This window comes from Myxine glutinosa, chromosome 1, assembly GCF_964187855.1.
Source record: "Myxine glutinosa chromosome 1, kmMyxGlut1.1, whole genome shotgun sequence".
NCBI lineage: Eukaryota > Metazoa > Chordata > Myxini > Myxiniformes > Myxinidae > Myxine > Myxine glutinosa.
The window spans coordinates 338174020-338199550 of NC_136261.1; the positions used below are offsets into that span (position 1 = coordinate 338174020).

At 55.7% G+C, this 25531-nt stretch overlaps 1 protein-coding gene across 3 annotated transcripts in view; it reads left to right on the plus strand.

Annotated features, from left to right (window-relative positions):
- ACSS3 (acyl-CoA synthetase short chain family member 3) overlaps positions 1-25531 on the plus strand; it is a 168417-nt gene that overhangs the window by 39352 nt on the left and 103534 nt on the right. For all 3 annotated transcript variants that reach the window (XM_078769818.1, XM_068097927.2, XM_068097931.2), the window contains exons 5-6: positions 6997-7134; positions 23806-23886. In XM_078769818.1, coding sequence (XP_078625944.1) covers positions 6997-7134; positions 23806-23886 — 219 coding nt within the window. The remainder of the gene's footprint in view (positions 1-6996; positions 7135-23805; positions 23887-25531) is intronic.

Below are 25531 nucleotides of genomic sequence, written 5' to 3' on the forward strand. Positions count from 1 at the left end.
ATTGAAAAAAGTTCAATAGGAGTTTGTTTCACCCGTCTTTTTTTGATTCACAATCTTATGCACCTCTAATTTGTAATTAAAATACTTTAAGACCAACCTCGCCCCGCACGGGCCTGGTTATCTTCAACGAAAATCGTCACCAAACACCGGAACCAATGAGATTCGAGCATTTGAAAAAATATTTCAAAAACCAAATCACGCAATGGAGGCCGCCATCTTCCGGATGCGGAAGTATGCATAAAAAAATTGCGAAAAAGTTCAATAGGAGTTTGTTTCACCCGTCTTTGTTTGATTCACAATCTTATGCACCTCTAATTTGTAATTAAAATACTTTAAGACCAACCTCGTTCCCTGGGCCTGCACTGGCCCTGGTTATCTTCAACGAAAATCGTCACGAAATACCGGAACCAATGAGATTCGAGCATTTGAAAAAATATTTCAAAAAAGCTTATTACGCGTTTCGGAGGCTGAAAACGGCGTCAAATATTCTAAAATTGATGAAGAATTATTTTTTAGAAATCTCACGGCCGTGGGAAATAGTTTTTCATGGCCGGAAATATCCAAAGTTGAGACGGAATTCACCGAATTAATCAAGAAGGAAATTTTATAAATTTTAATCTCATCCAGAATGCAAATGGTGTCATTTTGAACCAGGTACGGTACCTACTACACCTACCTACTACCAACTACCTAACCTGCTGATGCTATAGTGATGGGTAAAATAGTGGCAAGAGGCTTTGGCTTCGCCGGCTCATTGCGGCTTTGCAGTCGGGTACTAGTTTACAATTACAATATTACTTACATTACAATATTACTGCTATTACATACGATAGTATTACATACTATACTATTGTGGCGGACACAAAAGCCCACTGGCGTGGTGACATCATTCCACGCACCAAGTGGGCGGTGGCCATGCCCGAGGGGTAGGCGTGGCCTCATGATATACACCGGGCGACCAGCCCGGAGGAGTTCAGTGTTACAGTGTAGTCTTACAATAAAGACGTTTATATGTTACCGCTTGTCCGCTTCCTCCTTGCTCACAAGCAGCGCGCGTAACGCCGCGCTTTACTGGTGACCCCGACGTGATCTCATCCGACCGCGGCCCCCAGTTCACCTCGGAGCTCTGGGGGGCGGTTGCGCAGGGGTTGGATCTGCCGGAGCGATCCTTCCACACGCGACGCCATTGCAATGGCCAACGACAAGTCAATGGCGATTAAACTTCCCGAATTTTGGGAGGCCCAGGCCGAGGTCTGGTTCGTTCAAGCCGAAGCCCAATTTCAGCTTCGGCGCCTCAACAACGACGACCTGCGCTACTGCCATGTCGTCGCCTCCCTCGGGCCCGGCACGGCCGCTCGAGTTGTGTCCGTCCTTCGCCACCCACCGGACGGCCACAAGTACGAGGCACTCAAGCGGCTACTCCTAGCCACGTTCAGCCTCACGGACGACGCACGGGCCGACCGCCTCCTGGATCTCCCCGAGCTCGGTGAGACGTGCCCGTCGGTCCGAATGGACCATATGCTGTCACTGTTGGGCGACGAAGCCCCCGGTTCGCTATTCCGGGCGCTTTTCCGTCGCCAACTTCCAGCGCAGGTTCGCCTCGCGTTGGCCGGGACCGGGCTAACGGAACCCCGAGCATTGGCGGCCGAGGCGGACAAGTACTTCGCCGCTTCGGACACGCGGGCGAGCGTTGGCGTGGCCGTCACGGCCTTCGACGCTGCTGTTCCACAGCATCATCTTCTACAGCACGCTAAGTTTCAGCAGCATGCTGATACGCACCTCGTGAACGCCGCCACGCCCCGCCCACCGCCACGGCGAAAACCGCCACTGCGGGGAAACCCGTCGACTCCACCGGCCTGGCGGAGCCAGCCGCGCTCCTCCAGCTCCACCACCTGGTGCTGGTTCCACGCCAAGTTCGGCCACGAAGCTCGGCGGTGTCATCCGCCGTGCTCCTTCAACGGGTCGGGAAACGCCCGGGCCGGCGCTCAATTGTGGCGATGAGCGCCGGCCGTTCGAGCAGCCTGCTGTTCATAACGGACACCTTCTCCGGGCGCCGTTACCTGTGCGACACGGGAGCACAGGTGAGTGTCATTCCCGCCGGCACGTCAGACAAGCACGCCGCGGGTGGGGGCCCCGCGCTGCTTGCCGCGAACGGGACGCCCATCCGTACGTACGGAAAACGCTGCCTCTCTCTGCGGTTTGGAGGGCAGGTTTTCCGATGGACGTTCGTCACCGCCGACGTGCCCATGGCACTGCTTGGCGCGGACTTCCTGTGCGCTAATGGGCTCCTGGTCGACGTCAAGCGCAGACGGCTTGTCCAGGCCGAGACGTTCAGCTCGCTCGCATGTGCGTTGCCCAGCTCAACGAGCGGCTTGCCAAGCGGCTTGCCGAACGATTCGGTTCCGGCCACGTTGGTCTGTACGCTTCCGGCAGCGGACGCATTCACCCGCCTCCTCGCCGGCTTCCCGGCCCTCACGCGGCCCACCTTCTCGGCGGGGGCCGTCAAGCACGGGGTGGCCCATCACATCCCCACCGTCGGGCCACCGGTCTACGCCCGGGCACGCCGCCTCGAGCCGACGAAGCTGGCGGTGGCAAAAGCGGTGTTCGCTACCCTGGAGCGACTCGGCATCGTTCGGCGCTCAGAGAGCGCTTGGGCGTCGCCGCTGCACATCGTGCCGAAGCCCGGCGGGGGATGGCGACCGTGCGGGGACTATCGCCGTCTCAATGACGCCACGACTCCCGACCGCTACCCCGTCCCCCACATTCAGGACTTTTCCGCCCGTTTGGCGGGCAGGTCCTTCTTCTCGAAGGTGGACCTCATACGCGGCTACCATCAGGTCCCCGTCAGGCCGGAGGACGTCCCGAAGACGGCGGTCATCACGCCATTCGGACTCTTCGAGTTCCTGCGCATGCCCTTCGGTCTGAAGAATGCGGCTCAGGCGTTCCAGCGACTGATGGACAGCGTCCTGCGCGACTTGGATTTTGTCTACGTCTACCTGGACGATATCCTCGTCGCCAGCGCGTCCCGCGAAGAGCACCTACGCCACCTCCGCACGCTCTTCGAACGCCTGGGCCAGCATGGCCTGATTGTGAACCCCGCAAAGTGCCGGTTCGGCGCCGCCACAATCGATTTTCTGGGGCACCGTGTCACCAGGCACGGAGCCGTCCCCCTGCCGGCCAAGGTGGAGGCGGTGAAGGGGTTTCCGCGCCCCCGCACGATCAGAGGGCTGCAGGAGTTCCTGGGCATGGTGAACTTTTACCATCGGTTCCTGCCCCGTATCGCCCAGCTCCTGCGCCCCCTGCACGAAGCTCTCCGAGGTAAGCCGGGCAAAGGCGACGTTACCTGGACCGAGCAGATGGACATGGCGTTCACGGGCGCGAAGCTCGCCTTGGCTAACGCCACCATGCTCGCGCACCCGGCGCCCGATGCACCGATCGCCCTCACCACCGATCGATGCCTCGGACTACGCGGTGGGCGCGGTGCACGAGCAATGGGTGCGTGGAGCTTGGCAACCGCTGGCGTTCTTTAGCCGGCAGCTTCGCCCGCCCGAACGCCGTTACAGTACCTTCGACCGCGAGTTGCTCGGACTTCACTTGGCGGTCAGGCACTTCCGCCATCTGCTCGAGGGCCGGGCGTTCACTGCCTTCGTCGACCACAAGCCGCTGATCTTCGCGATGGGCAAGGTCACCGAGCCGTGGTCGGCCCGGCAGCAGCGTCACCTCTCGGCCGTGTCCGAGTACACGACGGACATCCAGCACGTCGCGGGGAAGGACAACCCGGTGGCGGATTGCCTTTCCCGGGCCGTCGCCCACGCAGTCCACCTCGGCATCGACTATGCCCGGATGGCAGCGGACCAGGCCGCTGACCCCGACGTCCAGGCCTTGCGGACCGCCGTCACGGGCCTCCGCGTCACCGAGGTGCCGTTCGACGGCGCGGGCGCGGCCCTCTTGTGCGACGTCTCCCTCGGGCGTCCTCGCCCCATTGTGCCCCCGGGCTGGCAGCGCCAGGTGTTTGACGCCATCCACGGCCTGTCCCACCCGGGCGCGAGGGCCTCCCAAAGGCTGATCGCCGACAAGTTCGTCTGGCATGGCCTCCGGAAGGCCGTCCGCGGCTGGGCCAGGACATGCCTCGCGTGCCAGCGCGCCAAGGTGCACCGGCACACCCAGGCCCCGTTGGCCCCGTTCACGGTGCCGGAACGCCGGTTTGACCACGTCCACGTGGACCTGGTGGGACCTCTGCCCCCCTCGCGGGGTTTCACCCACGTCCTCACCATGGTGGACCGCACCACCCGGTGGCCGGAGGCCGTGCCCTTGGCGTCGACAACGGCGGCCGATGTCGCGCAGGCTTTCATCGCCACCTGGGTCGCCCGGTTCGGCGCCCCCTCAGACATCTCATCCGACCGCGGCCCCCAGTTCACCTCGGAGCTCTGGGGGGCAGTTGCGCAGGGGCTCGGGGTCCGGCTGCACCGAACCACGGCCTACCACCCCCAGGCTAACGGCCTGTGTGAGCGATTTCACCGCTCATTGAAGGCCGCGCTCCGGGCCACCCTCTGCGACGGCGGCTGGGTCGACAGGCTCCCCTGGGTCCTGCTGGGCCTCCGGACGGCGCCCAAGGAGGACCTGCGCGCATCCGTGGCGGAGTTGGTCTTCGGGCAACCGCTGCGGGTGCCGGGCGAGTTCCTACCCGACTCCACGGCACCATGGGCCGCGGCACAGCAGCGCTCCGCTCTGTAAGAGACCGCCCAGAGGTTCGCCCCGGTGCCAACGGCATGCCACGGGCACCCACCGACGCACGTCGCCCCGGAGCTTCGCACGGCGGAGTACGTCTTCGTCCGCCACGATGCCCATCGGACACCACTGCGGCCCCCGTACGACGGGCCTTTCCGCGTGCTGGAGACCGGGGCGAAGCACTTCACCCTGGACATCGGCGGTACTCCTGACCGCGTTTCGGTAGACCGCCTCAAGCCGGCCCACCTCGATGTGGACCATCCACCGCCAGTGGCCCGACCCCCACGTCGGGGCCGCCCTCCTGCGGGCGGACCCCCGGCACCGCCCAGCCCCGCCGCCACGGCGCCCCCCGGTCCTGCACCCATCCCAGGGGCAGCCAGGGGCATCCCACCTGGTATCCCTGCACCCCGGACGCCGCCGATCGCCAGGGGGCGCTTCGGCCGGGTCATTCGTCTGCCCCACAAACTGGCCCTCCAGGTGCGCGGGAATTCTGGGGGGGGCGCGTGTGGCGGACACAAAAGCCCACTGGCGTGGTGACATCATTCCACGCACCAAGTGGGCGGTGGCCACGCCCGAGGGGTAGGCGTGGCCTCATGATATACACCGGGCGACCAGCCCGGAGGAGTTCAGTGTTACAGTGTAGTCTTACAATAAAGACGTTTATATGTTACCGCTTGTCCGCTTCCTCCTTGCTCACAAGCAGCGCGCGTAACGCCGCGCTTTACTATTACATATTACATACTATTACTGCTATAATATTACATTACAATATTACTGCTGAAAGGGGAATCCTAAACCTGTTGTGACACATTTTCCTATTAATTAAAAGTTTATAATTGAAAAATGTTTCGGCGAGAATGCACACGCCGTGTTCACGGCAGATGTTGGAATGAAGAAGAAGCTTGAAAATCGTCACGTGACCTCAACAGTTGAGAGAGCGAATTGGTCTGTTCACCAATCCGGGCGTTCCGTGACAATTGCAGATGACGTGGGAGAGATGTTATGGACTTGTCCCACCTCCGTGACAAATTAAATCGCAGAACTTTATTCACTTTCAGACATTTGTGGATAGAGAAATACACGAGTCTTCTTTTTCATCAGTTTTTTTCCATTTCTAGGTGAAACTAGTTGCTATAAGGAAATAATAAAAATATGGTTGCTAATTCCTGCAAAGAACTAGTGGTCTGAGTTGGTGGTCCAGGAGAATACCTCCACCAGGCTTAACAGTTCACGTTTTGTATGCCACTGATAGGTCAGATCTGGATTCGGACCTGACCCAGAATCTAATCAGCTTGTTCTTGTCACTTACCCAACTTATCCACCAAGTTTAGTCCGAATCCGTCCATAACTTTTAGAAATATCATGCTACATGTTTTTGGCCCCATCTCTCAATGGTGAAGAATCAGTTAATAAATTAAAAAATTCTCGTATCCGGATTCGGATGTTCACCAAAATTGAATTGATTGGTCCATGCACCCTATCTGTCCACCTGGTTTCGGCCGAATCCATCCATAGCTTTTTAAATATCATGTTATATATCGTTTTTAGCCTTTATCACTCAATGCTGAAGAATAAGCTGAAAATTATCGGAATCCAGATCCGGATATTCACCAATCACACACCCAACCTCTCCACCGAGTTTCGTCTGAATCCATCCTCAATCTTGTGGGATATCCTGTTCACAGACAGACAAACAGACAGGGATGAAAACATAACCTTCAGTGGCTGAGGTAATAACACCCTTGTTTTTCTTATTGCTAATATGACCCTACTGCAAAGCCGCAATGAGCCGGCGAAGCCAAAGCCTCTATTGAACTTTTCGCAATTATTGTTTATGCATACTTCCGCATCCGCAAGATGGCGGCCTCCATGGAGCGGTTTGGTGCGTCAAAGCTTCAAAATTCTCAAAGGATCCAGCAAAATCTGGCTTTTCAACATAATACGTACGCGTTCATTCACAACACCGGCTTCGCCGGCTATAATAAGGTGATTATGCGGACTTTTAGTCGGAAACATTAACACCCCAAAACACCGCAAGTTAATCATCCAATGTAAGGTCACTCACAACATTCTCGAGACTGCACTTGCTTGACTTCATTTCTCTATCCATGATTGTTCGATTTATATTCCCCTCCTTCCTCCAGTTCATGATTTATTTATCAATGCCTAACTCCATCCTGTCTGAATCTTATTTTTGAGCTATTTTGAGTTGGTATTCTTTTGCCAAATAACATGAACATAAATAGTAAGAGCTGTGCTTGTTTACAGGAAACTGTTTCTTTAGAAAACAAGTACTTGTGCTGGCAGGAAGAGCTAGACTCAGCACATCCTATTGACTGCATTCCTGTTCCATCAGACCATCCATTGTACATCCTCTACACATCAGGGACTACTGGAGACCCAAAGGTGGCACTGTGATGCTGTTTCTTTTGTCAGATACTCCAGAATTGCATTAAGGAAGTTCAAAAGTCCTCAAAGTATCATAAGTGCAATCCCCATATCAAATGAATGGAGCAGTTTACTTCATGACTGTTATGGTACTTCCAAAATGCTTGTGGAGCTGAAAGTGTTAAATGAAGACTACTCTTTAAAAAAGGAGGCGGTAGATGGCTGGCTTCGCTACACCTGGGGCTGAACAAATCTTCCACTCTGCAAACATCTGTTATGATGATATCGTCATGACTCTTATCCACCCAGTTAAATTAGAAAAGAGCAGTGCCAAGTCCAAGGAAGGCATTCTTCCTTTTTTTTGTATACATGCAGAGTCAAGGCTCATGGAAGAGCTAGGACACAACTGATCAGGACACAACATAACAAAAGGAACAGTAAGGAGGGGGGAGGGCAGGGTGCCAAAAGCATGGTTAATGGGAGACAATACATGCAGATGGACAACAAAGGATGCGGATAAGGTTCAACAGTACTTTGATGACTTTATTTTCTTCATTTATAAAATACCATTATCGTTGTTGATTATTTTACCCTTAAGTCTTAACCTCAAGTTTTATGCACTTCTGCACATATCTCGAGCTTTCGATACAGTCCGGTACCTCGACCTGCTCTCCAAACTTTCTTCTTATGGCATTTAAGGTCAACTCCACACATGGTTTACTGGCTTCCTTTACTCTTGTACACGACAGCGTATTATACACGAGAGCATATAAAACACGACAGCGTATTATACACGACAGAATATTAAATAAGAGAGTGTGGCGGGCACAAGGGTCAATAATTCCACGCACCAGTGGGTGGCACGAGCGTCCAGGCGGGGAACTGAAATACATGCCCCGCCTTTCGGCCGATCGGCCACGCCCGGGGGCAAGGCGTGGCCTTGGGACATATATGCGGGCTCTAAGCTCGAGCCCGCCCAGTGCTGATATGCGAGCTTGAAATAAAGACTATTGTTTGTATCCACGCGTTGTGGCCTACCTCTCTGGCAATCGAGTCGTGTGTGTACAGCACCACACTGGTGACCCCGATTGGTTCAGCCGTTGCTGACCCCCGAATGCGCCATGGCTACCAACGCCGTCGCAGTCAAACTCCCGGAGTTTTGGGAAGTGCAAGCCAACGTTTGGTTTGTGTAGGCCGAAGCTCAATTCCAACTCCGGGGCATCACGGCGGACGAGACCAGGTACTACCACGTGGTCGCCGCCCTCGGGCCCGGCACTGCCGCCCACGTCGTGTCCATCTTTCGGCGCCCGCCGGGCGACCACAAGTACGAGGCACTCAAACGTCTCCTCCTCGCCACGTTTGGGCTCACGGAGGTCGAACGTGCCGACCGCCTCCTGGACCTTCCCGCCCTCGGCGACACACGACCATCCTTCTGGATGGATTTCATACTGTCCCTGTTTGGAGACCAGAGCCCGGATTTCTTATTCCGAGCACTTTTCCTACGCCAGCTACCTGTACAGGTGCGCCTCGCACTGGCCGGTTCCAAAATAATGGAACGCCGCACCCTGGCTGGAGAGGCCGACAAGTATTTCGCGGCCTGTGACACGCGGTCGGTGTACGGTGCTGCCGTAGTGGATCCTGGCGTGGAGGCTACAGCGCCCCCTGCTTCCCTTGTGGCCGCTGCTACGCCCCGCCCACTACCGCCGCCGCCACCACCACCACCACCGCCGCCGGCACGGCCACGGCGGGGGCCGCCGCCGCAAACCTGGTGCTACTACCATGCCAGGTTCGGCCGCAAGGCTAAAACGTGCCGCCCGTCGTGTTCTTTTGATGGGTCGGGAAACGACCGGGCCGGCACTCACTTGCGGCCACGAGCGTCGGCCATTCCGGCAGCCTCCTGTTCATCATGGACACCTCGTCCGGGCGCCATTTTCTTTGCGACACGGGAGTGCAGGTAAGCGTGCTCCCTGCCTCCGCGTCCGCCAAGCAAGCCGCGGGCCGGGGCCCCGCTTTGCTTGCCGCCAACGGTACACCCATCCGCACATTCGGGAAGCGTTGCCTCTCACTGCGGTTCGGAGGGCAGCGCTTTCAATGGTCGTTCGTCACCGCCAGCGTGCCAATGGCCCTGCTCGGCGTGGACTTCCTATTTGCGCATGGGCTGTTGGTCGACGTTAAGCGCAGACGTCTCGTCCAGGCCGAAACCTTCAGCTCGCTCGCTTGTTCGCTGAGCGGCTCGTTGAGCAGCTCGCTAAGCGGCTCACCGAGTGGCTTGCCAAGCGGCTTGCTGAAAGGTTCCGTCCCGGCGAGGTTAGTCTGTACGCTTCTGGCAGCGGACAAGTTTACCCACCTCCTCGCCAGTTTCCCGGCCCTCACGCGGCCCACCTTTTCAGCGGTGGCTGTCAAACACGGGGTGGAGCACCATATCCCCACGGTCGGGCCGCCGGTCTATGCCCGGGCACGCCGCCTCGACCCCACGAAGCTCGCCATGGCGAAAGCGGCGTTCGCCACACTGGAACGGCTGGGTATCGTACGGCGCTCCAACAGCACTTGGGCATCTCCTCTGCACATTGTGCCGAAGCCCGGCGGCGGATGGCAGCCGTGCGGTAACTACCGCCGGCTCAATGATGCCACCACCCTCGACCGCTACCCGGTCCCGCATATCCAAGACTTTTCCACCCGGTTGGCAAACACGACCGTGTTCTCCAAGGTGGACCTCATCCGGGGCTACCACCAGGTCCCCGTACAACCGGACGATGTCCTAAAGACAGCCGTCATCACCCCTTTCGGCCTCTTTGAGTTCCTGCGGATGCCTTTTGGGTTGAAGAATGCGGCCCAGGCGTTCCAGCGGTTCATGGACAGCGTCTTGCGCGACTTACCTTTCATCTATGTCTACCTGGACGACATCCTAGTCGCGAGCGCGTCCCGGGAGGAGCACCTGCTCCACCTCCGCACGCTTTTCGAACGCCTGGGCCAGCATGGCCAGATCATCGACCCCGCAAAGTGCTGCTTCAGCGTCGCCGCCATCGACTTCTTGGGGGACTGCATCACCAGGCACGGGGCCGTCCCTTTACCGGCCAAGGTGGAGGCCGTCAAGAGTTTTCTGCGCCCCCGCACGATCAAGGGGCCCCAAGAATTCCTGGGCATGGTCAATTTTTACCACCGCTTCATGCCCCGCGGCGCCCAGCTCCTCCGCCCCCTGCACGAGGCCCTCCGGGGGAAGCCGGGCAAAGGTGACTTCGCCTGGTCGGAGCCGATGGCCGTGGCGTTTGCGGGCGCAAAGCTGGCCTTAGCCAACGCCACCATGCTGGCGCACCCAGCGCCCGATGCACCTAACGCCCTCACCACCGACGCGTCAGACTACACGGTGGGTGCGGTGCACGAGCAGTGGGTGCGTGGTACTTGGCAGCCCCTGGCGTTTTTTAGCTGGCAGCTTCGCCCGCACGAACGCCGCTACAGCACCTTCGACCGCGAGCTGCTCGGGCTCCACCTGGCGGTCCGACACTTCCGCCATCTGCTCGAGGGCCGCCCGTTCACGGCTTTCGTTGATCACAAGCCCCTTGTGTTCACGATGGCCAAGGTCACTGAGCCATGGTCGGCCCGGCAGCAACGTCACCTCTCTGCCGTGTCCGAGTACACGACGGACATCCGGCACATCGCGGGTAAAGACAACCCGGTGGCGGATTGCCTTTCCCGGTCCGTCGCGCACGCGGTCCACCTCGGGATCGACTATGCCTGGATGGCAGAGGACCAGACCGCCGACCCCGGCGTCCAGGCCTTGCGGACTGCCGTCACGGGCCTCCACGTCACTGAGGTGCCGTTCGACGTCGTGGGCGCGGCCCTCCTGTGCGACGTCTCCCTCGGCCGGCCTCGCACCATCGTGCCCGCTGGCTGGCAGCGCCCGGTTTTCGACGCCATCCATGGCCTGTCCCACCCGGGCACGGAGGCCTCCCAGAAGCTCGTCGCGGCGAAGTTCGTCTGGCATGGCCTCAGGAAGGACGTCCGCGACTGGGCCAGGACGTGCCTCGCGTGCCAGCGTGCAAAGGTCCACCGCCACACCCAGGCCCCGTTGGCCCCGTTTACAGGGCCCGAGCGTTGGTTCAACCACGTCCACGTCGACTTGGAGGGACCTCTGCCCCCCTCGTGGGGGTTCACCCACCTCCTCACCATGGTGGACCGCACCACACGGTGGCCGGAGGCCGTGCCATTGGCGGCGACGTCTGCGGCTGATGTGGCACAAGCCTTCATCGCCACTTGGGTTGCCCGGTTCGGTGCCCCCTCGGACATCTCGTCCGACCGCGGCCCCCAGTTCACCTCGGAGGTCTGGGGCGCGGTGGCGCAAGGGCTCGGCGTCAAACTGCACCGCACCACGGCCTACCACCCCCAGGCCAACGGCCTGTGCAAGCGCTTTCATCGCTCGATGAAGGCCGCGCTCCGGGCCAGCCTCCGTGACGGCAGCTGGGCCGACAAGCTCCCCTGGGTCCTGCTGGGCCTCAGGACGGCGCCCAAGGACGACCTGCGCACGTCCTCGGCGGAACTGGTCTTCGGACAACCGCTGCGGGTACAGGGCGAATTTATCCCGACTCCACGGCTCCTTGGTCCGCGGCGCAACAGCGCTCCACCCTGCAGGAGACCGCCCGGAGGTTCGCCCCGGTGCCGACGGCACACCACGGTTGCCCGTCCTCCCACGTCGCCCCAGAGCTTTGCACGGCGGAGTGCGTTTTCGTCCGGCACGACGCCCACCGGGCACCGCTACGGCCCCCGTACGACGGGCCCTTCCACGTGCTGGAGACCGGGGACAATCATTTCACCGTGGACCTCGGCGGTGCCCCGGATCGTATCTCCATGGACTGCCTCAAGCCGGCCCACCTCGATCTGGACCACCCCCCGCAAGCAGCTCTGCCTCCGCGTCGAGGCCGCCCCCCGGCGGTCAGACCCCCGGCACCCCCCAGCCCCGCCGTCCCGCTACCCCCCAGCCCTGCACGCATCGCCAGGGGGCGTTTCGGCCGGGTCATCCATCTTCCCCGCAAGCTTATCCTTCAGGTGCACGGGAATTCTGGGGGGGCGCGCGTGGTGGGCACAAGGGTCAATAATTCCGCGCACCATTGGGTGGCGCGAGTGTCCAAGCGGGGAACTGAAATACATGCCCCGCCTTTCGGCCGATCGGCCACGCCTGGGGGCAAAGCGTGGCCTCGGGACATATATGCGGGCTCTAAGCTCAAGCCCGCCCAGTGCTGATATGCGAGCTTGTAATAAAGACTCTTGTTTGTATCCACGCATTGTGGCCTACCTCTCTGGCAATCGAGTCGTGTGTGCACAGCACCACAACAGCGTATTGTACACGAAAGCATATAAAACACGACAGCGTATTATACACGACAACGGATTATACACGATAGAAGATTATACACCATAACAGTTCATACACGATAACAGATTACACACAATAGCGGTTTATACACGATTGCGGTTTATACACGATAGGCGTTTATACACGATAGCACATTATACACGATAGTGGTTTGTACATGATAGTGGATTATACACGACAGCACATTATAGACGATACCAGTTTATACACGATAGTGGATTATACATGATAGCGGATTATACACGATTGCGGTTCATACACGATAGCGGTATATACATGATAGCGGTTTATACGCGATAGCGGATTATACGCAATAGCAGTTTATACATCATAGCGGATCATACACGATAGCGGATTATACATGATAGAGGATTATACACGATATCGGTTTCTACACGATAGCAGTTTATACACGACAGCGGTTTAAAAATGACAGCGGTTTATACGCAATAACGGTTTGTACATACAACAACAACAACAACAACAACAACAGGCATTTTAAGGCCATTTTCCCTGCAAGAGCGGGGGTTAACCTTGCGGTCCCCATCACAATGTTCTCCATTTTGCCCTATTTTCTGCATCTCCCCTTGTTAACCCCCTTGCCCACATTTCTTCTTCGACCACCTTTAGCCAAGTCTTTCTCGGTCTTCCCCGTCCTCTACTCCCTGCTACATTCATTTCCATCACTCTTCTCAACCGGTCACTTTCATCCTTCCTCAACACATGATCAAACCATCTCAACCTGTTTCTCTTCACACCATCCATCACAGGCTCTATTCCCATCATCTTTCGCAATTCATCATTTGTCTTCCTCTCTCTCAACGATACTCCACACATCCACCGAACCATTCGCATTCCCACCCTTTCCAGCCTTCGTTGCTGCTCTACGTTCATTACCCATGTCTCGCTCCCATAAATCATAACACTTCTCACACATGCAGCATACACCTTTCCCTTCAGCTTCAACGACACTCCCCTCCTCGTCAGCCCGCCACTCAGTTCCCGAAACTTCTTCCATGCACATCTCACTCGAGCAACCGTTGCCGAGTCTGATCCACCTTCTCCATTCAGCATGTCTCCTAGGTAACAAAATGTTTTCACACCTTCCAGCTTCACGCCGTCTCCAAGATCCAACTCAACATTTCCTCCATCTGCAGCTCCCTCTGTGCACACCTTACACTTGAATGTAGCTGCCACACTGGTTAATGACCCTCTCAAGCCACTACATTTTTGATGAACCCACTCAGCGCACATTGTACATTGAATGGAATTCACTCCGACACCCTTCCTGCACACAGCACACGGCCACTTCCCAGTTCTTTCCACCTCACCACATGCTTTACCACTTGCCATCACCTTCGTTTTTCCGATATTCACCTTCAGACCTTTTGTCTCCATACATTTCTTCCACTCGTTCATCTTCTCCTTCAGTCCATCCGTACTTTCTGCAATCAACACCAGATCATCTGCATACAACAACTCCCACGGTAAACCCTCCTTTAGTGGGGCAGCTTAGCATAACAATTGTGCATTTTGTGAGGAAAGCACCAAATTTGGCACACTAGTAGACTATCATATTATGAAAAGATCTGGATATTGGGCCATCTCAGATTCAGAGATTTGATTTTTGCAAGATTTCGATTAGATTGGGATCGAAGAGAACACCTTCTTCATCTTCTGTACAGTGAAGTTGCCAGCCCTGAATTATCTGGCTACATCTGGGTGCTTCATTGGGAGTGCAACCATGTCCCTCAGGTGAACAGGGACCCACCTGGCATAGTGTGTGTGGTCTAAGGCATGGAACCATGGGACCAGTTCTGTCAGGGCATCAAGGTACATCGTGAATGAAGCCTGCCACAGAGAACGCACGTAGACCAGTACCAACATCTCTAGTTCCAGCACAGTTGCCCAGTACTGAAAGTTGGGAATGTCTTCTCCTCTCTGGTGACACCAGTCTTCGAACTCAGGCAGGTCTTCTGCATCATCAGCATATGTCATACAGTGGCGTTCATACGCACGGTGTTGCAGGATGTGCAGTGCCGCTGCAGTGATTTGATGAGCTCTTCTTGTGCGGGTGACGTGGGCAGCTCGCAGGAAGGAGTCGGCCATCCCTGGCGTTGCAATCTCAGCTTGAAAATCTGTAAAATCTGCAAATCTTGCAAAAATCAAATCTCTGAATCTGAGATGGCCCAATATCCAGATCTTTTCATAATATGATAGTCTACTAGTGTGCCAAATTTGGTGCTTTCCTCACAAAATGCACAATTGTTATGCTATATTTAGCTTAGCTGCCGGACTACTTTACGTTCTGAGCCAGCACCTCCATCACAGCTACAAATAGTAGTGGACTTAGTACCGACCCCTGATGCACTCCCACCTACACCTCAAACTCACCACTGTTCCCGTCCTTCGTCCTTACAGCTGTGCGTGCTCTTTTGTACATTGCCATCACTACTCTGATCAACCATTCCTCCACTCCTAACTTCCTCAATGCCCATGTCACTACTTCACGTGGAACCCTATCGAATGCTTTCTCCAGATCAACAAACCCAAGAAACAACTTCATCCTCTTCTCCATATACTTCTCCTGCAACTGCCTCACAATAAAAAGCGCATCTGTTGTTCCTCTTCCTGGCATAAATCCAAACTGCATTTCGTCAATCTTCACTTTCTTCCTTATCCTCCTCTCCAACACCCTTTCCAATACCTTCATTCCATGCTCCAATAACTTTATCGCTCAATACGAGCCACAGTCCAGAGGGTCACCTTTCCCCTTGTATCGAGGGACGAGGGTACTCAGTTCCCAATCCACTGGAATGCGGCCTTCTATCACCACCAGATTGCAGCTCTCTGTCATTCTCTTCACACCCCAATTTCCCGCTGCCTTCAACATATCTCCTACAACTCCCGTCGTTTTCCTGCTTTTCTACTCTTCATTGCTTTTATCGCTTCCTCAACTTCCTTCTCAGTTATCTTCTCTGCCGGTCCTAAAACTGGGTTACTCTCTGTGTTGCCATCCCATTCATTCTCTGCATTCAACAGCATTTCCATATATCTCTTCCATCTTCCTTTAATTCCATCTGGGTCCACAACAATTTGTCGCACTTCATCCTTCAAGCAACTCACCCGCATCACATCACACCTCTCTTTCGCTATCTGCTTTGCAATTCTGAATACCGCTCTCTGACCCTCTTCCAAAGTGACTTTGTACCCTGTACTCTTTGTACATGATCGCAGATTATACACAATAGCGGTTTATACACGATAGAAGTTTATACATGATAGCGGTTGATACATGATCGTGGTTTATACACGATAGTGGTTTATACACGCTATTGTAGCGGTTCCCGCTGAATGTACACAATCGCCTTGCACCTGCCTGGACGCGGCCATGGCGCGATCGCCATGCCGGGCTCGTCCGGACGGGCCCAGACGCGCCTCTCCTGGGCATGCCCGGACTCGCTGTTCCCGGGCACGCCCGAACCTCCCGGGCACGCCCGGTCTCGTCTTTCCCGGGCATGCCCGCTCTCGCCTTTCCAGGGCTCGCCCAGAGCACCCGGGCACGCCCAGCCTCGACTTGCCAGGCCGCGTCCAGGACGCCCGGGCATGTCCAGACTCGCCTTTCCAGGACTCGCCCTTGACACCCGGGCATGCCCGGTCTCGGTATTCCCGGGCAAACGCTCCGGCATAAATGTGTATATATATTGCTGCCCGATAAACGGGCTTGTCAGAATACCTGAGCTGTTTTGTTTCAATAAAGCAACTCGGACGAATTCCGTCTTTGGTCGCGTCAATTCTTTCGACTCGCGTTGGAGCGCAGCTCCTTCACTATCACATTATACACGATAGCAGTTTATTCGCTGTGGCGGATTATATACAATAGCAGTTTATACATGATAGCGGTTTATACATGACAGCGGTTTATACATGATAGCAGTTTATACATAATAGCGGTTTATACATGATCGCAGATTATACACGATCGCGGTTTATACACGATAGAGGTTTATACATGATAGCGGTTTCTACATGATAGCGGTTTATACACGATGGCAATTTATCCGCGATAGTGTAGCGGTTACCGCTGGATGCACACAATCGCCTTGCACCTGCCAGAACACGGCCAGACGCGCCTCTCCCGGGCATGCCCAGACTCACTGTTCCCGGGCACGCCCGAACCTCCCGGGCACGCCCGGTCTCGTCTTTCCCGGGCATGCCCACTCTCGCCTTTCCAGGGCTCGCCCAGAGCGTCCGGGCATGCCCGCTATCGCCTTTCCAGGGCTCGCCCAGAGCGTCCGGGCATGCCCGCTATCGCCTTTCCAGGGCTCGCCCAGAGCGCCCGGGCACGCCCAGCCTCGACTTGCCAGGCCGCAGCCAAACACGCCCGGGCAGGTCCAGACTCGCCTTTCCAAGGCTCGCCCTTGACACCCGGGCATGCCCGGTATAGCTTTTGCCGGGCAAACTTCCCGACATAAATGTGTATATATATTGCTGCCCGATAAACGGGCTTGTCAGAATACCTGAGCTGTTTTGTTTCAATAAAGCAACTCGGACGAATTCCGTCTTTGGTCGCGTCAATTCTTTCGACTCGCGTTGGAGCGCAGCTCCTTCATTGGTGACCTACCGACATGGATACGGCAGTGACGCTTAAACTGCCTACCTTCTGGGAGGCTCACGCGGCTGTTTGGTTCGCTCAGGCGGACTCTCAGTTTGCCCTGCGAGGCATCACCGCGGACGACACCCGCTTCCACCATGTTGTGGCGGCGCTCGGTTCCGCCACCGCGGCCCGCGCCTTGAGCCTCCTCGAGCACCCGCCGGCTGCTGACAAATACGACGCGCTGAAGACACTCCTCCTCGACGCTTTCGCCCTCTCACCGGCAGCACGCGCACGGCGCCTGCTCGCTCTGCCCGAGCTCGGCGACACGCGCCCGTCAGAGCACATGGACTATATGCTCTCGTTGCTCGGTGAGCACTCTCCGGATTTTCTGTTCCGCGAGCTGTTCCTTCGCCAGCTGCCTCACCCGGTACGCCTCGCCCTGGCTGGCACGTTGATCACGGATTCCCGCACCCTCGCCAGGGAAGCCGATAAGATCTCCTCGGCGGGCCAGCACATCGGCGCGGTTACTTGGAGCCCGCCGCCGTCCGAGGCGACGCCCACGACGCCCGAGCGCCCTGTGCGGTTGGAGGCCGAACTGCCGGTGCAACTGGCGGCCGCCACGCCGCACCGCCCACTTCCGACACGACGGCCGGGGCCTCCACCTGACCGGGCGTGGTGTTATTACCACGCCAGGTTCGGACACAAGGCTCGGACGTGCCGGCCCCCGTGCACTTTCGGCAGGTCGGGAAACGGCCGGGCTGGCGTTCATTCCCAGCCATGAGCGCCGGCCACTCGGGCAACTTGCTGTTTATTTGGGACAAAGCGTCTGGGCGGCGTTTCCTATGTGACACCGGCGCCCAACTGAGCGTCATACCCGCCTCCGAGCAGGACAGGCGGGACGCCGTTTGCGGCCCCTCTTTGGTCGCTGCTAATGGCTCGGCCATACGCACTTTCGGCCCACGCGTCGTCACCCTCTGCTTCGGCAGCCAGCGTTTTCAATGGACTTTTGTGACCGCCTGCGTCCCCATGGCTTTGCTGGGCGCCGACTTCCTCTGCGCGCACGGGCTGCTGGTCGACGTCAAACGTCGTCGCCTTGTCAACGCCGAGACCTTCAGCTCCCTGGCGTGCACGATGAGCAGCTCCGCGCCGACCGAACTGGCATGCGCCCTCCCGGCAGCGAACGAGTTCGCTCGCCTGCTCGCGGAATTCCCGGCCCTCACGCGGCCGACGTTTTCGGCTGTCGCGGTGCGGCACGGGATCGAGCACCACATACCCACTACGGGCCCGCCGGTCTACGCCAAGGCCCGCCGCCTCGACCCGGCCAAGCTCGCTGTGGCGAAGGCCGAGTTCGACGCGTTGGAGCACCTCGGCATCGTGCGGCGTTCCGATAGCGCGTGGGCCTCGCCACTGCACATCGTGCCAAAGCCGGGGGGTGGATGGCGCCCTTGTGGCGACTACCGCCGTCTCAACGACGCTACCACCCCCGACAGGTACCCGATCCCGCATATTCAGGACTTTTCCGCCCGTTTGGCGGGACGGGTCATCTTTTCGAAAATTGACCTGATACGGGGCTACCACCAGGTACCTGTCCGGGCGGCCGACGTCCTGAAGACGGCCGTCATCACGCCGTTCGGCCTGTTCGAATTTTTGCGGATGCCGTTTGGCCTCAAGAACGCGGCCCAGGCGTTCCAGCGCTTGATGGACGGCGTGTTGCGCGACCTGCCGTTTCTTTTCGTCTATCTGGACGATATCCTCGTCGCCAGCACGTCCCGCGCTGAGCACCTCCTCCACCTCCGAACACTGTTCGGTCGCCTCAGCGAGCACGGCTTAATTGTCAACCCGGTCAAATGCCACTTCGGCGCGACGACCGTTGACTTTTTGGGCCACCGCATCACCAAGACCGGGGCCGTGCCGCTGCCGACCAAGGTCGAGGCCATCACCACGTTCCCGCGTCCCCGTTCCATCAAGGCCCTCCAAGAGTTCCTCGGCATGGTGAATTTTTATCACCGATTCATGCCCCGCGCTGCTCAGCTCATGCGGCCCCTTTACGAGGCCCTCCGGGGCAAGCCGGCCAAGCATGACATTGTTTGGTCCGCGGCCATGGACGCGGCCTTCGCCAGTGCCAAACGGGCCCTCGCCGACGCAACGCTGCTGGCTCACCCGGTGCTCAACGCGCCCATCGCCCTCACTACGGACGCCTCCAACTACGCGGTGGGCGCCGTCCATGAGCAATGGGTGGACGGGGTTTGGCAGCCACTCGCTTTTTTCAGCCGGCAACTCCGGCCAAACGAGTTAAACTACAGCACGTTCGACCGTGAGCTGCTCGGGCTATTCCTGGCCGTTCGCCATTTCCGACACCTCCTGGAGGGCTGCCCGTTCATGGCTTTCGTCGACCACAAGCCGTTGGTCTACGCAATGGCTAAGGTCACGGAGCCGTGGTCGGCCCGCCAGCAGCGCCACCTCTCCGCCGTGTCGGAGTTCACCACGGACATCAGGCACGTCGCCGGCAAAGACAACGCCGTGGCCGACTGTCTTTCTCGGGCCAGCGCGAACGCGGTCCACCTCGGTGTAGACTTCGCGCTCATGGCGGCCGACCAGACCACCGACGCCTCGGTGCAGGCACTCCGTGCGGCGGACACGGGCCTCCGCCTGGCCGACATTCCCTTCGCGGGCACCGTCCTGCTCTGCGACGTCTCCCAGGGCCAGCCTCGCCCCATCGTGCCCGTTTCCTGGCAGCACCGCATCTTCGCCTCCATCCATGGCCTTTCTCACCCGGGCCGGAAAGCTTCTCAGAAGCTGGTGTCGGCGCGTTTCGTCTGGCACGGCCTTCGACGAAACATCCGCGACTGGGCCAACGCCTGCACGGCCTGCCAGCGGGTCAAGGTCCACCGCCACACCCAGGCCCCACTGGCACCTTTCGCCGTGCCTGAACGGCGTTTCGACCACGTCCACATGGACCTGGTGGGTCCCCTGCCCCCCTCGTGGGGGTTCACCCACCTGCTCACCATGGTGGACAGGACCACCAGGTGGCCGGAGGCTGTGCCCCTCGCCTCCACCACCACGGCCGACGTGGCGCAGGCGTTCATCGCCACCTGGGTCGCGCGCTTCGGCGCACCAGCGGACATCTCGTCCGACCGCGGCCCACAGTTCACGTCTGAGCTTTGGGGAGCTGTCGCCCGTTCGTTGGGGGTCACGCTGCACCGCACCACGGCCTACCACCTCCAAGCCAATGGGTTGTACGAGCGGTTTCACCGCTCCATGAAGGCGCACTCATGGCCAGCCTTCAGGACGACGGTTGGGCCGACTGGCTGCCGTGGGTCCTTTTGGGCCTTCGCACGGCCCCCCAAGGAAGACCTCCAGGCATCCGCCGCCGAGCTCGTCTACGGCCAGCCGCTCCGCGTCCCGGGCGAATTCGTGCCCGACGCTACCAGTCCCTGGTCCGCCGCTCGCCAGCGCTCGGACCTCCAGGAGGCCGCCCGACGATTTGCCCCCGTGCCGACGTCCCGCCATGGTGGCCCCCAGTCCTACGTCCCCCCGGCGCTTCGCACAGCGGAGTACGTCCTTGTGCGTCATGACGCGCACCGGGGGCCACTCCGGCCGCCGTACGACGGGCCCTTCCGGGTCCTGCGACGGGGCGACAAGTCTTTCATCGTCGACTTCGGCGGCCGGCCGGACCGGATTTCTGTGGACCGCCTCAAACCGGCGCACATGGACGTCGACCGACCACCACGGTTGGCCCTTCCTCCGCGGCGAGGCCGCCCCCCGTCCACAGTTCCCCCCGCTCGACCACCCACCACCACGTCGGACCCCTCCCCACGACCCTCCAGGGGTCGCTTCGGCCGGGTCATCCGGACCCCCCTTAAATTGACCCTGCCGGTGCAGGTCGATTCTGGAGGGGCGTGTGTAGCGGTTACCGCTGGATGCACACAATCGCCTTGCACCGGCCAGAACACGGCCAGACGCGCCTCTCCCGGGCATGCCCGGACTCACTGTTCCCGGGCACGCCCGAACCTCCCGGGCACGCCCGCTCTCGCCTTTCCAGGGCTCGCCCAGAGCATCCGGGCATGCCCGCTATCGCCTTTCCAGGGCTCGCCCAGAGCGTCCGGGCATGCCCGCTATCGCCTTTCCAGGGCTCGCCCAGAGCGCCCGGGCACGCCCAGCCTCGACTTGCCAGGCCGCAGCCAAACACGCCCGGGCAGGTCCAGACTCGCCTTTCCAAGGCTCGCCCTTGACACCCGGGCATGCCCGGTATAGCTTTTGCCGGGCAAACTTCCCGACATAAATGTGTATATATATTGCTGCCCGATAAACGGGCTTGTCAGAATACCTGAGCTGTTTTGTTTCAATAAAGCAACTCGGACGAATTCCGTCTTTGGTCGCGTCAATTCTTTCGACTCGCGTTGGAGCGCAGCTCCTTCAATAGCACATTATACACGATAGCGGTTCATACATGATAGCGGATTATACATGACAGCACATTATACACGATAGTGGTTTATACTCGATAGCACATTATACATGACTAGCGGGGTCACCCGTGGGAATCCCACCGGCATGGACGTGTGTGACATTTGCACATCTTGATTTAGATGCTGCACATTAAATTTTACAAAATGGTTACTGACAATTCATCAGATCCAGAAATGGTGTAATCAACACAATTTATTTATTTAATGTAATATGTGACCCCTCACTCCTCTCCACCTGACACTCTCCTCTCTCCGCCCTCACGCCTCTCCAATCCCACTCCTCGTCACACTCTCCTCCAATATCTCCTCACAATCCCCTCCAATACTTCCTCACACTCCTCTCCAATCACTCACACTCCTCTCCAATTCCTCACACTCCCCTCCAATCGCTCCTCACTCTCCTCTCCAATAGCTACTCACTCTCCTCTCCAATCGCTCCTCACTCTCCGCTCCAATCGGCCCTCACTCTCCAACTCCTTGCTCCTCACTCTCCAACCGCTCACTCCTCACTCTCCAACACCTAGCTCCTCGTTCTTCAACCCCTCGCTCCTCGCTCTCCAACTCCTAGCTCCTCGCTCTCCAACCCCTCGCTCCTCACTCTCCAATCCCTCGCTCCTCACTCTCCAACTCCTTGCTCCTCACTCTTCAACCCCTCGCTCCTCACTCTCCAACCCCTCGCTCCTCGCTCTCCAACCCCTCGCCCCTCGCTCTCCAACCCCTAGCCCCTCGCTCTCCAACCCCTCGCTCCTCACTCTCCAATCCCTCGCTCTCCAACCCCTCGCTCTCCAACTCCTCGCTCTCCAACCCCTCGCTCATCGCTCTCCAACCCCTCGCTCTCCAACCCCTAGCTCCTCGCTCTCCAACCCCTCGCTCCTCGCTCTCCAACCCCTCGCTCCTCACTCTCCAACCCCTAGCTCCTCGCTCTCCAACCCCTAGCTCCTCGCTCTCCAACCCCTCGCTCATCACTCTCCAACCCCTCGCCCCTCACTCTCCAACCCCTCGCTCCTCACTCTCCAACTCCTCGCTCCTCACTCTCCAACTCCTCGCTCCTCGCTCCTCTCCCGTCTCATTCATTTTGGAAATGGAAGTTTCCACGCAACGCATGAATTGTCACGATCCTCAAGAGGAAGTGTGTCGTAATCATCAAATGGCAAATGGCAAGATTGTGAAAATTAAAGATTTCAAATAAAACTATTTAAAGTGTATGCGCACATAACTAATAAAACAAAACGAAGAAATATCTCTCGGTAATTTCCTGAAACATATTTTAGTTTTTACTTCTGGATAATAATGTTGAATGAAATAAGAACGTAGAAATATACGTCGTTTTTGTGACGACTGTCATCAAAAGTAAAAGTAATATATCTTAACGGAAAAGAAAAAGCGAATTTTAAATATATGTCGACATTTTCCCCGACTGTTATTTTAGGCGGTGTATTTTCGTGTATCATCATGGCGCGATTTTAAAAAATATATCTCTGCATTTTCCCGTGTGTGCGTGAATGTTCTCAATTATTTCTGCACCGAGTGTAAAACCATCGATAAAAATGAAATCAGATGGTGAATTGGAGATAAAATCGTGAGGGTGACTCAATGAATGGGCTTTATTTTACAGGCCTTTGAGAAATCATTTCATTCTATAAACGGAAACTTTCATGGGATTCTCTTCCCGTTTTTTTTCAACCAAGTCTAAAACTATGTTCGTGACTGTTAAAAATGAAATGATATATCGAATTAGAGTTGAAATAAACCTGTGAGAGAGAGAAAGACAGCACGGGCCTAACTAAACAGGCCTCAAAGCTATTGGAGTTAATAAAATGGTGGATATTTGTTTACATGAAGCCTCTCCAAGAATGGGTGGAGCTACTCTGTAAACAGAGTAAGCCACACCCCCGGACAGACAGATAGACAGACAGAATCACCGTAGCCTATTATAATATAGATAGCGGTTTATACACGATTCCGGATTATACACGATCGTGGTTTATACACGATAGCAGTTTATACACGGTAGCAGATTATACACTATAGAGGATTATACATGAGTGTTTACGGTGTGTTTCAATGTTGCAATATTTCACACGTGCATATAAAGTAAAAACAAAAAAACAAAAACAAGGCATTGATAAGGATCATAGATAGTAATTTCCATGCCTCACTATCCTTCCAAAAACAATTTTATTGTGCAAAATTAATGGTGCAAAACCGTATTGCATCATGTTTTGATACAAGTGCTCGTATCTTTTTTGTTGCAGGGTACAGTGCGTACCACTGGAGGACATGCCGTTATGCTTTTTTGGAGTATGTCAGCAATTTATGGCTTGCAGCCTGGACAGGTAAAATAAAATTACTCCAAGAAAGGTGGCAGCTGTTTGTTCATGGGCCTTTAAAGTGCATCAAAAATGCTCACTTGATGAGTGGGTGACTTGGGAGTAGGACAACCTGATGCATGAAAAACTAAAACGGCATTCAGTAGATCGCATACTTCTGCCTGGATCAACAGTTTACGTTTTGTATTCCACTGAAAGACCTGATCTGGAAAGTGAATAGCGTGTATTGGAAGCATCTGGATTGGGACCGGAACTAAAATTGAATTACCTATTCTTTTCACCTAACCAAATGATCCACCTAATTTTGTCATAACCCATCCAAAGTTTTGAAACATCATGCTATATATCGTTTTTGGTCCTGTCTCTCAATGGTGAAGAATCACTTTTAATTTTTTTTTGAATTCTTGTGTCTGGATCCAGATCTGGATTTTCACCGAATTCGAATCAATTTGTCTTTGTCATACACTCAATATGTCCACTAAATTCGTCTGAATCCATCAATAACTTTTTGAAATATCATGCTATGTATCATTTTTGGTCCCGTCTCTCAATGGTGAAGAATCACGTAAATATAAATAAAAAAATTCGTATCCAGATCCAAATCTGGATTTTCACCAAAATCTAATCAATTTGTCTTTGTCATACACTCAACATGTCCACTACGTTTTATCCGAAACCATCCTTAACTTGTTGAGACATTGTGCTTTGTATCCTTTTCAGCCCAATCTCTCAATGGTGAAGAATCACTTAAATATTCTAGTATCTGGATCTTCACCAAAATCTAATCAATTCGTCCTCATAACACACCCAATCTGTACACCAAACCCACCCGTCTGAATCGGTCCATAACGTTTTGAGATATCCTGCTGACAGACAGCCAAAGAGTCAATATGATTGGCAAACACACAGCCAAATGGACAAGCAGACAGGGCTGAAAACATATCCTCCATCCATCTTATGTGGTGGATGTAATAATGCTGGATGCAAATCAATACATAAAAGTGTGAATTCGTTTTTAATTGTTCAGATGTTTAACTATCCAAAAGGGTGACATTTAAACAACTGCTTCAAAAAAAATCAATAATTGTGTGATTTGGGCTAATCATCACATTAACCTTGTTTCTTCAGTTAATTTTGTTTCCACAGCACAACACCATAGTGTTGATTGATATCAAATCAGACAAAAACTAGAACGGCACTCAATAGAGAGAATACCTCCACCAAGTGAACAGTTTATGTCTTGTATCCCAGAGTGGACCAGAAAATCACAATACAGAATCACATTTAATCAAAATAATCCGTACACAACTTTTTGAGATATCCTGTTCACAAACAAACAGACAGACAGACAGGGGTGAAAACATAACCTCCATCCACCTTCGGTGGCGGAGGTAACAATCATGGGATTGACAAATGATTAATGGTTGGAGAACAATTATTTTGAGTCATATTAAAACAAAAGACTGGTTTGAGGTATTGGTGTGCCCCTACTTTCAAATCTGGAAGGAAGAAATCACGACAAGCATTATCACAGACCACGATTCAAAGGGGAGGTTTGGTGGGGGTCTGGGAGGGGGGACATTGTGGTCACATAATTTGCAAACGTTTATATCAACACCAGTCTTAAACTGTTTCTTCCTTAAGACTTCAT